Consider the following 15,908-nt stretch of genomic DNA (forward strand, 5'->3'; position numbering starts at 1 on the left):
TACTAGTTGTCCAGGGCTGCATGAAGCCATGAGTTGGAAAGGCCTAGTGTAGGAGAGAAGTATGCTGGGACAGTATACTTGCTGTTTGCTGTGCATGGTGAATTAATACAAGAATAAATATTTTATTGGGTAACCCAATTTCACTGATCAGAATTATAAATACCTGGACTGAGAAAGAGTGAGTGACCCAAAGACACCCTGATGGTTTTTGATTTCTAAGGTGGGACTAGAACTTAACAGTCTCCTGGTTTCTAGGCCAACACCTTAACTACTACATCAAACTGGCCTCATTTTCAAAAGTTTGATTGTATTTTACTGATGGCAGATGGTCTAGGAACCTGTGAATGCAGGGCGGGTTTTCAAAAGTCTCAAGGGATTAAATGAGAAAAAATACCATTAGTACATCATTTTTTTTCTTCCATTGCTGGTAGTTGCATTTTTGTGGACCATTTTTGTCAGCTGAAGTGAGATATTCTTGTGATACTTTGCTAGCAGACCTTTAATGTAATTCATATAGGTGTTTTATTCATCTTTCATCTAAAAGAACATTGTCAGTTGTAACTCATGAAGTAGCTCTGGAGTGTTAGTGATTCTTTGCTTTCAATTTAGGTTACAGAAGAGAAGCTAACTTTGGGTGAAGAAGAATTGATTTCTAATAGAAATCAAATTAGTAATCAAAATCAATTGATCAAAGAACTTAAGACAATAAGATCTGCACTGGAACAAGATGTATCCAAAAAAGAAAAGCAACTAAAAGAGCAAGAGAAGTTGTTACAGGAAATACAGAAAGATAAGGTAGTGTATTTTTTAATCCTTTGAACTATATATAGAACAAACAGGATAGTTTACATATCTATATCTGCAATATAAGTGGAAAAATTATCATTCCTTTGAATTCCTTTGTTGAATTTGGAAGTAATTGGTCATGTTTCAATACTAACTGTATTATGTTCATGTAATATAGAGTTCTCAAGTATTAATTGTATCTTGAAAGATGATTTTCTTGGCTATTAAGAATAGAATACTTTATTGGCCAAGTGTGATTAAACACACAAGGAATTTGTCTGTGGTGCATAAGCTCTCAATGTACATGCAAAACAACAGTGATAATGATGATAATAATAATAATATCAAAATTCAAAAGGTACTTGGTTGATACCTAAGACGCTGGCAGCAAACCGTATCAACCATTAGCACCAGTCAATGGTATTTGTAATACATTTTTGAATGTTCAGTTGGCTGAGTTTCATGTTTAATGAATAAAGTATATATCAAAATAATAATAAGAGAAAGTAATGGAACAAACAAGAAGGATAAAAGTAATACAGCCATACTACTTAGCATCAATTCAGCCAGTGCTTCTTTAGCCTCCAGTCGCCAGTTGTATCAATTGTATAATTATCTTTCTTTGAGTCAAGAGATTTATTTCTCTAATCTCAAAGCAACAAATAGTCACATAATATCTTTGAAATTCAATTCAATAAATTATACAACATAAATAGCTAGGTTTATCCATAGTCCATGAAATAATCATATTTAACTCTTGGAAGAAGAAGTATAGTATTTCTCCATTAAAAGAAAGAAAATAAGAGATAACATTGGGATTAGTGGGAAATATAAATACAGTTATCCATTGATTTTATTGAATGCTGTTATTGAAAGTAGTAGCTTTTTGAATAAATATGCATATTTATTAAGGAAGGAATATTTTAAATATACTTGTTGACTTTTTCTGAAGGACTTAAAAGAAAAAGATTTGTTTAATGAAAAATCGAAAACCTCAGAGCTCTATAACATAAATTGCAAGCAGGAAGAAGAAAATGTGAAACTAAGGGATGAAATTAGACTCGGCAAACAAGAATTTGAGAAGGTATGTAAAGTCATAAACATTCCAAGTTTATCAGGATTATATTTCATAAGGCTTTGGAAAGTGCACATTAACATTCTTGCAGAACTGTGCTATAAGGCAGCCTAAATGCACTGAGGTGTGAACTTGGCTTTGAAATGAGCTTCTTTAACCTGCTGTTTTGATAAGTATTTTTTCAGCTCAGATGAATTCTTTCCTGCCTAAGTTTACAAATTTCTTAGTTGTTCATTTGTTTCTTTATTTAAAGCATTTATAGGCTGCCCTACTCAAAACTAATTGACTGTGAATAGCACAATAAACCAGTAAAAAGATAATTAAGACAAAATAACACCAACTAAAATAAATATTACACCAACTATGTAAATATTAACAATTAATTGGCAATTAGGTATGATGTTCATTACACTATTCCAAACTGTAACTTTAATCATATTGACCACAAAACCTAAGTGTTTTCTTAGGTTTTCACTCCGTCTCTCGAGGGGTGTGCAAGATTGGGCCAACTATATGCCATGGGAAAGAGGGAAGACATCATTTCAGAAGGTAGACACCACCACAGAAAAGGCACACTGCCTTGATCTCAAAAGATGACATTGTTTCAGGGAGAAAATCAATGGCATGCCCACCGTCGAAAAGGCATTTCTGCCAGTAACTCAGTCCTGTGTCATCTAGGGCGTTTTTTTGGTGATAAGCAGTCCCTTGAAAGACTATAAGAAGCCAGTGTGTCTCATAATCTAATGCTGACCATTTGACACGTGGTAGCTTTCAGTTGATTTTCTAATTGAACTTTAAAGGCAGTATAGAGTATAGTGCATTGCAATATCCAACTGAGAGATGAATAAATTCAAGGAGGGCCTCACAATCTAGGAATCTAGCTGCAATAAGTGCAAAGAAGAAATTCTGCAAAGGGAAAGGCCTTACATTTTCAAGTATTGTTCATTAACATAATATAACTCATTCATACATTAGTTTAATTGAATTATTATTATTATTTTGTTTTAATAGGAGATATCAAATCAAAAAGATGCCAAACAGCTGTTGATTAAACAGAAACTAGAACTACAGGAAAAGGTTGATAATTTTAGTATAGCTATGGAGCAAGAGAAGAAAAACCAGGAAGTCATGAAAGATCAGTGGAAGAAGAAAGAAGGGGAATTGAAGAAGAAATGTGCTGAGATCGAAACAAAACTGGTCAGTATGTTTTAGGAGCAAATTCAGAGGTGTATCTCCATAATGAGTAAAGTGATTTGTGGAATGATTTGCAGAGCCATAATGCATAATTTTATTATAAATGGAGCGATTCCAATATCCCCTTTTCTTTTTACTTTTTATATTACAGCCCGTGAGTAAAACGCAAAATTGCTTATGGAATACATAAAGTACTGATGTACAATCAGTACTTTATCTATTTTATAGATACTTTGATTTAAGTATATGAAATCCTTGATGTGTTACGGACTCAAAAATAAATTTTGGTAGGCTTTTCTAGGGAGCCCTTTGTTTAAAGCAATATTTCTGCTACAAAGTTCATTTCATTGTGATTCTGAATAATTGTGCATGAATTGAAGCAATAATGAATTCCAAGAAATAATTAAGATTCTCCTGTAATTTCCTTGATTAATTATTCTTTCCACAGTGTACTGGCTTTTAAAAATCCCTGCTCTCTAGTTTGGAAACTCTCTGAAACATTGTGGGCACTGTTAGTTACGGGTTAGTTAGTTAGAGGAAAAGCAATAAAATCAAACTTTTAATCTTCAGCTAGTGAATATTTTTGTTGGACAAAATCCCTTCTGATTGGCAACTGAAGTACCAAGCCAGTTATTTGCCCTACTAATTCATTTTTCTCCACAGAAAGGAACATGCATTTTTTAGGCTTTTCTTCAAAAATGTTACTTTCTTCCTAAAATGATACCTGAGCAGTCATTCGAGGTGTTTGAAATGTTATATTGAAATGTTTCTCTTCTTTTAGCAAGCTTTGATCAAGAAAAAAGATGAGCAGTGTAAAAGTCACGAAGAGGCTGAGTGTAAGCTCAATATGCAGATTACAGCATTGAATGAAAATCTAGGGACAGTGAAGAAAGAGTGGCAAAGCAGCCAAAGAAGGGCTAGTGAACTAGAAAAACAAATAGATGATCTGCGTGGAGAAATTGCAGTTCTCGAAGCTACTGTCCAGAACAATCAGGATGAGAGAAGAATATTGCTGGAAAGGTAATTGATAAATATGTTTTCAAGTGGCTTATTTTAATTTAGGAAAGACATTCTTTCCATTCTTTATTATAAGTTGAACTTCGTGCCAAATCAGATTTTTTCCACTTTAAAAAAAATCCTATGAATTCCTATTAAGCTAAGCAAAACAGTAATAGTTAAATACCAGCTAAAATTCATAATCTTAGGTTCAGCTTGATGATTGCGTGACATTCTAAACTTTCTATATTGCACGTGATGACTTTTATCTGTTGGTGTAGTTATATTTGTTACAAAATTCTGCTTGACTTTGGGTAGCAAAATACTAACATACTCTTTGAAAATTTTAATGGTCTCTGTTATTAATCAAAATGTGCATTGTTTTTGTGTTTTGACTGGGGCCAAGTTGAAACAGTTTTCATAGTATAGTGGTAATAAAAGGATATTATTAATGTCAAGATTGAGAGTACAGAAATTGATAGTTTAAACTGATAGGCTGCTAATATACTATATTATTACTTCAACTTGCAAAATATTTAGACTAATGAAAGTCATGGCGCAGAGGTTAGAATGCAGTATTGCATGCTAATTCTGCCCAGAGCCAGGAATTCTATCCTGATGGGCTCAAGGTTGACACAATCTTCCATCCTTCTGAGGTAAGTAAAACGAGGACCCAGGTGTTGGGGGCAATATGCTGACATTTTTTATGCTGTGACGTGGTATATGTATGGGTGCTGCTGCTATTTCTTATTAATAGTGTGTTTCCCCAAAAATAAGACAGGGTCTTATTTTCTTTTGACCTCCCCAAATGTTGCTTGGGCCTTATTATCGGGGAGGGGTTTATTGGTTTGGGGTTGCCGGGTGGCTGCTCTCTTGTGAGCGGGATCCCGAAGAGCCAAGCACAGCCTCAGGGGCAAACGGCTGTGTTGCGCTGTCGCAGCAGCGCAGCAGCGCAACAAAGCTGCCATGAGGTGACCACGTTCATGTGCAGCCGCCCGGCAACCCCCTTTCTAGCCCGGCAGAGCGCCACTCACCGACCCAGTAATATCCCAACGGCGCTAAGCCGTGTGGCGCTCTGCCCGGCTGGAAAGGGAGGTTGCGCGAGCACTTGTTCTGCCTCCAGTTCACGTGTCTCCCAGCCTCACCATGTCCAGCTCTCCCTGCAGGGACGGGCCAGGGCCCCGCTGCCACCGCCATGGCCCCGCTGCCGCCAAGCATAACCAGCTTCCAAACTCCGGAGATCTGCTGCTGAATCTTCCGGCAGCGGCCGCTCTGGGACTATGCTCTATCGTTGTGGGCTGGTTGCGGGAAGACGTTCTGTCCCACCAGAGTCTTCCAACAGCCAGGTCACCTCATGGCAGCTTTGTTGCGCAACCTCTCTTTCCAGCCGGGTAGAGCGCCACGCGGCTTAGCGCCTTTGGGATATTACTGGGTCGGTGAGTAGCGCTTTGTGAGAGCAGCTGCCGGCAACCCTCCGCTCCAGTTGTGCACAGCATCACCCACCAACATAGCGGTATCCCAAAGGCGTCAAGCAATGTGAGCGCCTTTGCCCCCCTCCCTCCAGCTCCTGCGGCTTTGCGCCTTCGGGATATCGCTAGGTTGGTGAGTGGCACTCTGCCTGGCTGGAGGGGGGTTTGTCCAGGGGGCTTATTATTGGGGAAGGGCGTATATTTTTGCCCACAGGAAAAATATGGCATGACCTTATTATCAGGACATGTCGTAATTTTGGGGAAACACAGTAGAAAGAATATAGAGTGGTTTGTTTGTTTATTGCATTCCACTTCTGCATTTGTTTCATCATAAAGAGAATAAATTATAGATACCTGGGACTGTGTTAAAATATTTCATCTCTGCATTTTTTGCTGCAGTCAACCATTTTTGTATATTTACAATTAACAAATGGGACGGTGCTCTTAGAACAATTCAATGCTATTTATTTATTCATGACATAATTATCAGGTTAATCTTATTATTCCCAGTTGATGAATACGGTTCCCCTCCTTTAGTGTTTAAAATATTATTCACTTATGTACTATCCTCTTCACAGGTGCCTTAAAAGCGAAGGAGAAATTGAAAAGCTTCAAAGCAAAGTCATGGATGCACGAAGAAAACTTGATGATACAACTGCAGCCATGCAGGAGCTGGGGAGAGAGAACCAGTCACTGCAGGTATTTCATTTTATGCTGAAAGATAGTAATTGGTAATGTAAAGTTAGTATTATTGTTCAAATTACATAGATAAGTAAGTAAGCAACATACCTGATCAAGATAAGATGATCTGGTTGGGTTGGGTTGGCTTCTACTGGTCTAACAATCACTGGCCTTGGATATAGAATACTCTGAGTATATGGAGTGGCAGGGGGAAAGAGGGAATAATTCTCGTTTTAACAGTCTGAATTTTGATTACATAGTTTTCATATAATTTGAAGTTTTGATTTAATATTTACATGATATTTATTTCTTAAATTTTTGCATAGATCAAACATACGCAAGCATTAAATAGGAAATGGGCTGAAGACAATGAAGTTCAGAATTGCATGGCTTGTGGAAAAGGTTTTTCTGTAACAATAAGGAGGGTATGTATGTATGGGGATATATCATGAAGCTTATTTTCATAAAGTGAAATGATATGTATTAATAAAGTTAAATTAAGAAATAATCTCATATATCCTATTTCTTTGATAGTATGGGAAAAATTTATTCAAAATACTGTATATATTTTCTTTTGGACCCAGTTATGTGAGAGGTTTGTTAACAATGCCAAGTTTTCACTTGCTTTCATTTAAATTTGATGAGAGCACCTGCTTAGCCTAATAGTAATATATTTCTCTCTTGTTAATATCCACTGCATGTAATATAACTGGAAATGGATGATTGTGATATTAGAAATAGGAACATTTTATGAAAATACAAATATTTTAAATATATTTCATATGTATTTTAACAAAATTAGCATAAGTATTTTTTCAGAAACTTTTGCTACTTCCAATGCTACATAGGAAAGATAAAGTATTTCTTATTACTGTCTGGTTAAACTTTAAATACTGTTACTTGGTTGTTTTTAAACTATGTCTGTTCACTGAAATATACAACAATATATGTGTATATAGATACCGTATTTTTCGGAGTTTAAGACGCACCTCCCCCCCCTTAAAAGAGGGTGAAAATTTGGGTGCGTCTTATACACTGAATATAACCCCGCCCACCCACCGGCCCCCACCCTTTGGCCTCTGCCTCCCAGAAATTTACCTCCTTGCAGCAAACAAAGAAAATGGAGGCTGGTGCTGAAATTGAAAGTGAAACTTGTTGTTTGCTACAAGGAGGCAAATTGCTGGGAGGCAGAGTCAGATTTTTTTCTTCTTCTAATCAGGCTAAACTAAGACAGGCTGTTTTGCTGCAAGGAGGCACCGTAAGTCAATAACTATAAATGCCTATTGAATGTTAAAATTATTAGACATATTTTTAAAAGACTGCTATATTATTACTCTAGGCAACTTAACAAAATGAAGAAGTTTTTTAAAATAAATGCTTGATCTGAAGAGACCCAGTGCTATTGTATCTTCTTTTAAATAGCAGAGAATAATGTATACTTCCAGAAAGCCACATCAATTTTAACAGCATCTGTACAAGTATAGTCTGTAACACCACAAACAGTGTATATCTTCTGTACTGTTTGCTGTTTTGTGCAAAAAGGCAAATTGCTGGGAGGCAGAGGTAGATTCCCCCCCCCCTTGTTTTCCTCCCCAAAAGCTAAGTGCATCTTCTACGTCGGAGCATCTTATACTCTGAAAAATACGGTAACTTATGCAGTCCAGTGTCATCCTAACGAAAAAATACATTTTAGTAGAAAACCGGGAATATACTGACTGTAATGTTTTAAATTTATCCCATGCAATAAAGCCACTTCTCTTTTTCTGACTAATTAGGTTAGTGATCATTCTCAAATACAATTGTAGTAAATGGTAATAAACAATCATTTTCTGAGCAATGTGTGCATCTATGATTACATTTTGTATGCTTGATAGCAAAACTCTTGGTGTAAAACTGATTTAAGATCTGATCTGTTTCAGGCAGTAGTGGTGGGAGGGTTCTAACAGACTAATTAAGATTACAGACCTATCACTTGCACTTAATTTTAGGGAATTGCTGCACTGCTGAAAAAAGGCAGGCTAGGAAGAGGAAGTTTGTTTAAGCAATCTCTTCACCTTGCGAGGGGGTTAAAAAAAAAAGGCAGAGGATGAATCTGAATGACACAGTAGAAATCAGTGATGTTCATAGCAGCTGTTTTGCTGTCTCACACATTTCCTTAGCAACCGTTTTGTTTCATTACCAAGTCATTGGAGTGGACTATGGTTGCTGAATGAGGAGACATGTACTTCTAAAAATAGTATACATACTTGGTTATTTAATCTGCTCCACTAGTAATTCAGTGTTTTAAAATATTGTAGATCAGGTTGTACAATATTAAATCATGGTTAGCAAGCTTAGACTTGCATGCTCATCTTTACTTTCCTTGCAAACGATATTTAATTATTATTTATTCTAAACCAAAGCTAATTGTTGCATCAAAAATATCCCTGTATGGTTTTATGCTTGATGTTTAGTCCTGATTTGAAAAGCCAGCATTCAAGCCTTAATGTGATGTGATTTAACTAATTTTGGTTTAATGTGTTTTTTGAATATAGTCATTGAGGCTTAACAAAGCATAGCTCATGTCTTAGTTTAGGAATAGATACTCTTTGATAGGGAGATTGGCAAACATATACATTTAGTAAACAATAATACTGGCTTCTATTTTAGCAATGATGTTTAGATATGCCCTGTGTTCATAACTTTTCCTTTTTTTGTTTTTCAGCACCACTGCAGACAGTGTGGAAATATTTTCTGTGCTGAGTGTTCCACAAAGAATGCCTTAACTCCTTCTTCTAAGAAACCTGTTCGTGTCTGTGATACTTGTTTCAATGATCTACAAGGATAATTACTCACAACTCTTACATGTTATGCTAGAGTAAAATTTCTGTTATGCACTTCGTATAATACTCAGACTACTACTTTGGGTGGGCACCGATTGTAACAATTGACAACATTATAGTATAGTGTTTAACTGCTAAAGTCAAACAATTGTACTCATTGTGAAGTTGAAATTATCTGTGACTTATTTGGTTTTGGTCAGAGAGCTTCTGTGTCAAGTTTATAAGTCTCCAATGACTTGTAAATAAAATTAAAATAGAGGAGTTATAATGTATTTTTAATCCTAATTTGTTGGTTCAGAAACAACCCCTTTAAAACAGTTTTGCAGGGATTTTGTGTTTCAATTATTGCTGCATAAGTATAACTTAATGATTGTTCAGAAATGCATAAGGTATTAATAGCCTCAAACAAGCAGCTTTTCATGTCTACTGTTTTTTCCTCTTTATTCTTCTTAATTTTTTACTGTGAGTTCCTTTTTATGTTCATGTCTAGTTGAGTGGAAGTTGCCTTGAACTCTCAAGATTTTCAAGCTGTTTTTCTATAATATCACTGCACAATATATGTCACAGAAAATGAAAAGCAATCCCAATACTATAGTGTAGATCTGATATTTCTTCTCTAAGAATATGCTGCATCCTGTTGGGCTACATCATCTTTGATATGCAAATTCCTATCCTCCTTTACATTTTTTTTGTACTATTTAAATATGTTTGCACTGTTCTCTCTATCTTATTCACAAGAAATATTGCCTGGAAGAGCAAATTCTGGTACTGAAAGATACATACCATATTTTTCGGAGTATAAGGCACACCTTTTTACTCCAAAAAAGAGGGTGAAAATCTGGGTGCGTCTTAAACTCTGAATGTAGCGGCCTGGGTTGTCTGGAAAATGGACAGGTGAAGCAGGCGCTGCAGAGATTGTGATGGTTGGAAAGGAGAGACATTTCACTTTTGGGGCTCCCGCTCCACTCGACTCCCGGGAGGGCTCAGGCGGCGGTGGTGGTAGCAGCGGCTCCTCACATTGCTGAGGATTGAAGTAATTGTGGCCATTGTCTCCCCTGAGCTACCCGCCGAATCTCTGAGGCACCTTTCACTTGCAGGAGGAGGAGGGCGAGGGCGGAGTATACCAAAGCCTTTGAGTAACTGGGAAAGAAAGCCGAGCTTGGAACCTGCCGAAAACTGCCGCCTGAAAAGCACGCCTTTCTTTCCCAGTTACTCAAAGGCTTTGGTTTAAGGAGGCGCTGCTTTAAGTTGCCTCCCTCCTTCTCCTGCAAACAAAAGGTGCCTCAGAGATGGTAGATTTCTCAGAACGCTAGATTGGGAAGTTAAAAACTTGAAATGGGGTACAATTAAGCTTGATTCAAAGGTTTTGGCTCCTGAGAATCCAGAGAGATGGGGGGGGGGGTGGAGGAAGGGAAGGGAAGAGGAACAATCTCCTTTTTACGAAAGCTTTTCTCAGAACACTAGATTGGGAAGTTAAAAACCTGGAATGGGGTACAATCAAAGCCATTTCAAAGGCTTTGGTTCCTGAGATCTCTGCATTGCCACCCAAAACACTGGTACCGTGATATCTGCAGCGTCCGCTTTACCTGCTCCTCGGGCAGTTCCAGGTGGCAGAGATCGCGGTAATAGCATTTTCGGGTGGCAGCGCAGCGATCTCTGGAGCCAAAGCCTTTGAATCAAGCTTGATTGTATCCCATTCCAAGTTTTAACTTCCCAATCTAGCGTTCTGATAAAAGCCTTCGTAGAGATATTGTTCCTCTTCCCTTCCTCCACCCCCCATCTCCCCAATCTCTCCCGATCTGCTTATTGCTATTGCGCTCAGCTACTGTATTGCTTTGCTGCATGACAGATCCAACACACATGATCTCTCATGCAGCAGAGAGATACGGTAGCTGGGCGTAATAGCAGCAGTAGCAATAAGCACTGCATAACAGATCCGGAGAGACTGGAGGGACTGGGGGGTGGAGCAAGGAAAGAGAACCAATCTCCTCTGCACAAAGACTTTTCTCAGGATCCTCGATCTCCACTTTCTCTCCGGAAAATTGCTATTTGCATTGTCGGGATTTTGGCTAATGGAAGAAGCGCAGGATGAAAAGGAAACTTCGGAATGCAGGAGCGCCGTATTCCTGGAGCCTGGCAGCTGCCTCATTCCGAAGTTTCCTTTCCATCCTGTGCTTTTTTCATTAGCCAAAATCCCAACAATGCCAATAGCTTTTTCCGGAGAGAAAGTGGAGATCTAGGGTCCTGAGAAAAGGCTTTGTGCAGAAGAGATTGGTTCTCTTCCCTTCCTCCACCCCCCCCACCCCAATCTTTCCAGATCTGCTTATTGCTACTGCTGCTATTGAGCCTAGCTACCATATCTCTTTGCTGACTGATCTGGGGGGATCTGGTGTGTGTGTGAGAGACGAGGCAGCCTCGTTTCCTTTATGCTTCCCTTTTGCCACTCAGGCGCCGCGACGAGAAACCTTTAATCCAAATGGAATCTATCCCCACCCCTTTTCAGCCAATGGGCCGTTCCCAGCCAAGCACAGCAGCAGCCATTCACCAGCCCCCGCATGTCTTACCCTCCTAGCTGAAGAGAAGAAGCGAGCCGACTGCCGCTCCTTGGGCCAAGCGGCTCACTGTCACCGCCAGTCTGAGGGAAGGGGAAAAAGAATAAAGCGCAGAGAGAGCTGTTTAGTCCTGCCCTGTCGTGGGAGGGGTAGAGAAAAGTGGATTTGAGATAGATAAAAGCCTTACTCTTTAAGAAGATCAAGCCTCACACGTCGCATTTTTGCCCTCCCCAGGAGCACTTTGCAGGCTTCCCAAACTCTCTGCATGCCCCATTTTTCACAGAAGACGGAGCGTGCAGATGGTTTGGGATGCCTGCAGAGTGCTCCTGGGAGCTGGGGAGGGCAAAAACTTTTTTTTTAAATTTACCTCTTCAAAATCTTGGTGCGTCTTATACTCCAGTGCGTCTTATACTCCGAAAAATATGGTAGTTATGATAATTATTAATTATTTTATTTAATTGCAGGGGGAACATTCAAGGTGGATGTTCCCCATTTTAATTATTATAAATCTTTGTCCTCTTTAAAATTTGGAATGAAACTCAGCACTGCTGAAGACTGAAGAGAAACCTAAATTCTCCGTAGTTTCTTTTGTTTTATGTAATCATGGAGTTTATTAAAAAGTAATTTTATTCATCTGAAAGTTAGTTAAAATTACTGTTTTTAAACTAATAGGTGGATGACAATGTTTGTTTCAGTTGAAATTGGGATATACATACACTACTATGCACACTGTGGTGATATAAAATAATGCACTGGTAAAATCTAGTTTAGTAAAATATAGTTATTAGTAAAATATAAGGTTATATTTAAAATCAACTTTTCTTTGGTTTTGTAACCTGTTTGCATGGAAGATGAGTGCAGTGGTAGACATGGAAATGAATATGGAAGTAGAAAAAAATTAACACAAATAGTTTAATAAAGATATTAACAGAGGGGCTTTCCATGTAGAAGATTCTAGTTTTACTACTTGTATCTCCAAATCATAAATTCACAGGTACCGGTACTAGGGTTTACACACCATTTTTTCTTGTCTGAAATCCTGGAGAAAAATTAGTTGTGAACTACACTATTTTGTATCAATAGATTAAAAGTCTTAAAGATTATGAATCAAAATGTCCAAATGGTCAAATATGAATATAACGTACAGAGGTCAAATCTTTTACATCAGCTATTCATACAATAGAGATACAATTCAGATACTATCCAGCTGTTTTATTCACTTTCACTTTAATATAATTTGGAAAAAGATAAAATATAAAGTATTCATGCTAGGAACTGAAGTTTATTGGAGCTGTCTTCTGATTTATCTTAGTTGATTAATTATATATAGAACTCTTCATCTCATAAATTAGCGTATAAAGAAACTAATTCACAAGGGAGAAGTAATATTTTTTTAAGATGATGCTTGTATGTGTTGTAGCAGGTGTCATTTTGGAAATGGCTTCCTATGTATAAGATAAGGAGAAATTCTTTTCCAAGGGTGTATCTGTTACTTGCATTTTTTCTAAGTATTTTTAAAAGGATATTAAAAACAAGCAAACTACCTGCTCCTCATTTAAATGGGGATTTGCTTTCATTGCAGTCCCTAGATGTTTTACACTCATTCACACGCACATGGATAAAAGTTCAGCTTGTCCAGCGAAAGGAAATGAGGTTGATATGATAGTTTAAACATTGAAAACTCAGGAAGAGCAAGGTATAGCATTGTCACTTGCACTATGCACTTTTTAGTGTAACCAACACTATATGCAAGAGAAGGAACATATGTTTTCAAGAGGTGATGCAGTAATTGGTCTACAAAATTGTACATTCTTAATTAAGTGCTCATTCAATTCCCTAGTAATTTCATATGGTGTTTAGGAATATTATGTTCATAATTTTATGTACTCCAGAGGATACATAGTGTATACTAAAGGGGTTTGCATGTTCTTTAGCAGCACTGCTTGATTTTAAGAATAGAAAAAGTGGACTTGGCAATTTTGCACATTTCATGTTCTCAGTGGCTTTCATTGTTCCTATGTAAACATTTGTTTTCTTATTAAATTACATTAAAATATATTTAGATGATCTATTTCCAGGTCATAGCAATAAACAGAAAAGGAAGTTCCCTACTTAAGAACAGAAACGTTAGTATTGCTACTGTTTCTTTAAAACCTAGAAATGGTTTATTTTAAGTTCCATTTAGGAGTTAAAAATGAATAAGTCTGTCCATATTTAACATTAACTGCTCACCTCAGTATGTGATCATTTGATAGCAGGCACACAGGAAAACATGAGAAAAATAGTTTGTGTGGTAGGCAACACCATTCAGCAGAGATTTGTTTTTCTCCTGTGATCTCTTTAAAACCCATATGAATAAAGTTTGTTATTGGCGTTCTGAATTTATAAATTTCAAATACAGTATATGTTGTTGATTAGTGTGGCAGATTTGAATGGCTTTTATGCCACCTACATTGTACTATGTGGTTAAATCCAAACTCTTTGCACCAAAGAGAAAGAAAAAAAAATATTGTTACATCAGGTTAATAAACAAAGAAACATTTTGTAATAGAAATTATCCAAAATGCTGCTTGTATAGGATTTATCACTTTTGTAATAAAATTATTTTAAAAACACACACAAAAAGCCCAGTCTAAGAATGCCACTATGTAAGATTTCATTTTAACTACCTCTTGATAAATAAAAAAAAACAACTCAACTTGAGCCCGTTTAAACATGGTTCCCTCACTACAAAGTTTGATTTGTGATTACTGCCAAATTTTAAAACATTTTAATTCACCAAAAATGTAATATTTTGGTATGTGTGCTTATGTAACTTACAGTTAATAAGTCTTTGCGTTCCTTTAATTCTACAAACCTGTAGGTGTTGGAGAAAAATTAAATTATACAACTGTTCCTAATTATGTTTGATCTATATCAGCTGTATGTGTCACATTGGCTGCTGTCAATATTTACATGTCATTAAGTTAGCCTCTATTTCCAGTGCTCACGACTAGAAATTGACAAATGCTATTATGCTATAATGGAAGTGTGCCACAAATTGTATTGTCCTATTGGCCTCTTTTTAACTATTGGTTTATTATGGTCGCCGATGTGAATATTGTGCATAATGTTTATTGGGGTGGGGTCTGTATATTGTATAAATTAGACTTGAAGAATTTCTGTGCTTATCTTAAATTTACAGATGTATTAAGGTAGCTTTATCTACATAAGATTGCACTTCTTTTTCAAGTGGATCCTTACATTCACATTATCTTTAGATAGTCTTGCATGGCAATTTTTATCAGGTGGATTCTCTTAAGTCCTTCTTTGAGTGGTGTGTTTATGACTTGTAGTCATGTAGTCGTGCCTTATAATGTTAAAGAGTTTAGTTCAGTATACACTGTAATTTCTAAACTCTGCATTTGGAAAGTGATGGAAGCTGAGTTGTGAGAAAAATGACACCACACAATCACTAATTCTGTATGAAACCCATGGGTGGATACTTATGGAAATATTACTTTTGTATTCTATTATTGGGCTGAAAATAAAATTAGAAATTTCTAATAGACCATTTGCAATTACTGTTTTGGTGCCCTTTTGCTGGTGTGGAAAGCTATCTGCTGTAAATGTCAAACCGATTCATCTCCAATTCACATATTAGTGGAATGTTTCAACTATTTCATATTTTGGCTGTGGCAAAATTGAATTTCCTGCTTTTATTCCGTAATATGAAATTGCTGTCATTTTCACTGACTTCTTTGGGTTTAATAGTTTGTATAAAAAATTGCAATCTGTGTATTATTAAAACTTTTGTATCTTGTAGTCGTTAACTGGATGCAACAATGCATTATAGGGCAACATTTTTTAAACCAAGGCATCTCAAACTTATTTGAGGTAACTTATTTATTTATCATTATTTATCAAATTTATTTGTTGCCCATCTTGCGGTTCAGGTGACTTTCAGAATGCATTCAAAGCCTGGGACCCATGACTTTGCAGGAATTGAAATTTGGCAAATTTACGGTCCCTTCGGTGCTGCTTGGAGTTTCAGAACATCAGTTCTTCCCTAGCTTTCTGCAGGTCATTTAGACCAGTCCCATCATCAGCTGCCAAAGCAGTCAGCTGCATTCAAGCTGGCAGAATATTGGAAATCGCTTTCTCATCTACTCTTTTTCTTCCTCTGGTCATTTGTTTCAGTAAGGAAATACCTCTGAAACAATGTTCCAAAAGGTTATGTATTGTCTGTTATTGCTATAAAAGTCTGTAGAGCCAATATCCCTAATGGATGTATTTTATGAACTAAAGAGCCAATAAGGGAAGTTAATTAGTTCAGCGTCTTGTCCAAGTGATA

General features: G+C 36.9%; 1 protein-coding gene across 1 annotated transcript in view; it reads left to right on the top strand.

Moving 5' to 3' along the window:
• The window catches only part of EEA1 (early endosome antigen 1), a 65,670-nt gene extending 50,545 nt beyond the window's left edge, over positions 1-15,125 (top strand). Inside the window, exons 23-29 of the mRNA XM_081957184.1 lie at positions 610-795; positions 1,739-1,870; positions 2,873-3,058; positions 3,837-4,075; positions 6,099-6,219; positions 6,528-6,626; positions 8,906-15,125. Coding sequence (XP_081813310.1) covers positions 610-795; positions 1,739-1,870; positions 2,873-3,058; positions 3,837-4,075; positions 6,099-6,219; positions 6,528-6,626; positions 8,906-9,028 — 1,086 coding nt within the window. The 3' untranslated portion in view covers positions 9,029-15,125. The remainder of the gene's footprint in view (positions 1-609; positions 796-1,738; positions 1,871-2,872; positions 3,059-3,836; positions 4,076-6,098; positions 6,220-6,527; positions 6,627-8,905) is intronic.
• The last annotated feature ends 783 nt before the right edge of the window (positions 15,126-15,908 follow it).

This window comes from Natrix helvetica (genome assembly GCF_964273705.1).
Source record: "Natrix helvetica genome assembly, chromosome: 6".
In the NCBI taxonomy this organism is placed as follows: Eukaryota; Metazoa; Chordata; class Lepidosauria; order Squamata; family Natricidae; genus Natrix; species Natrix helvetica.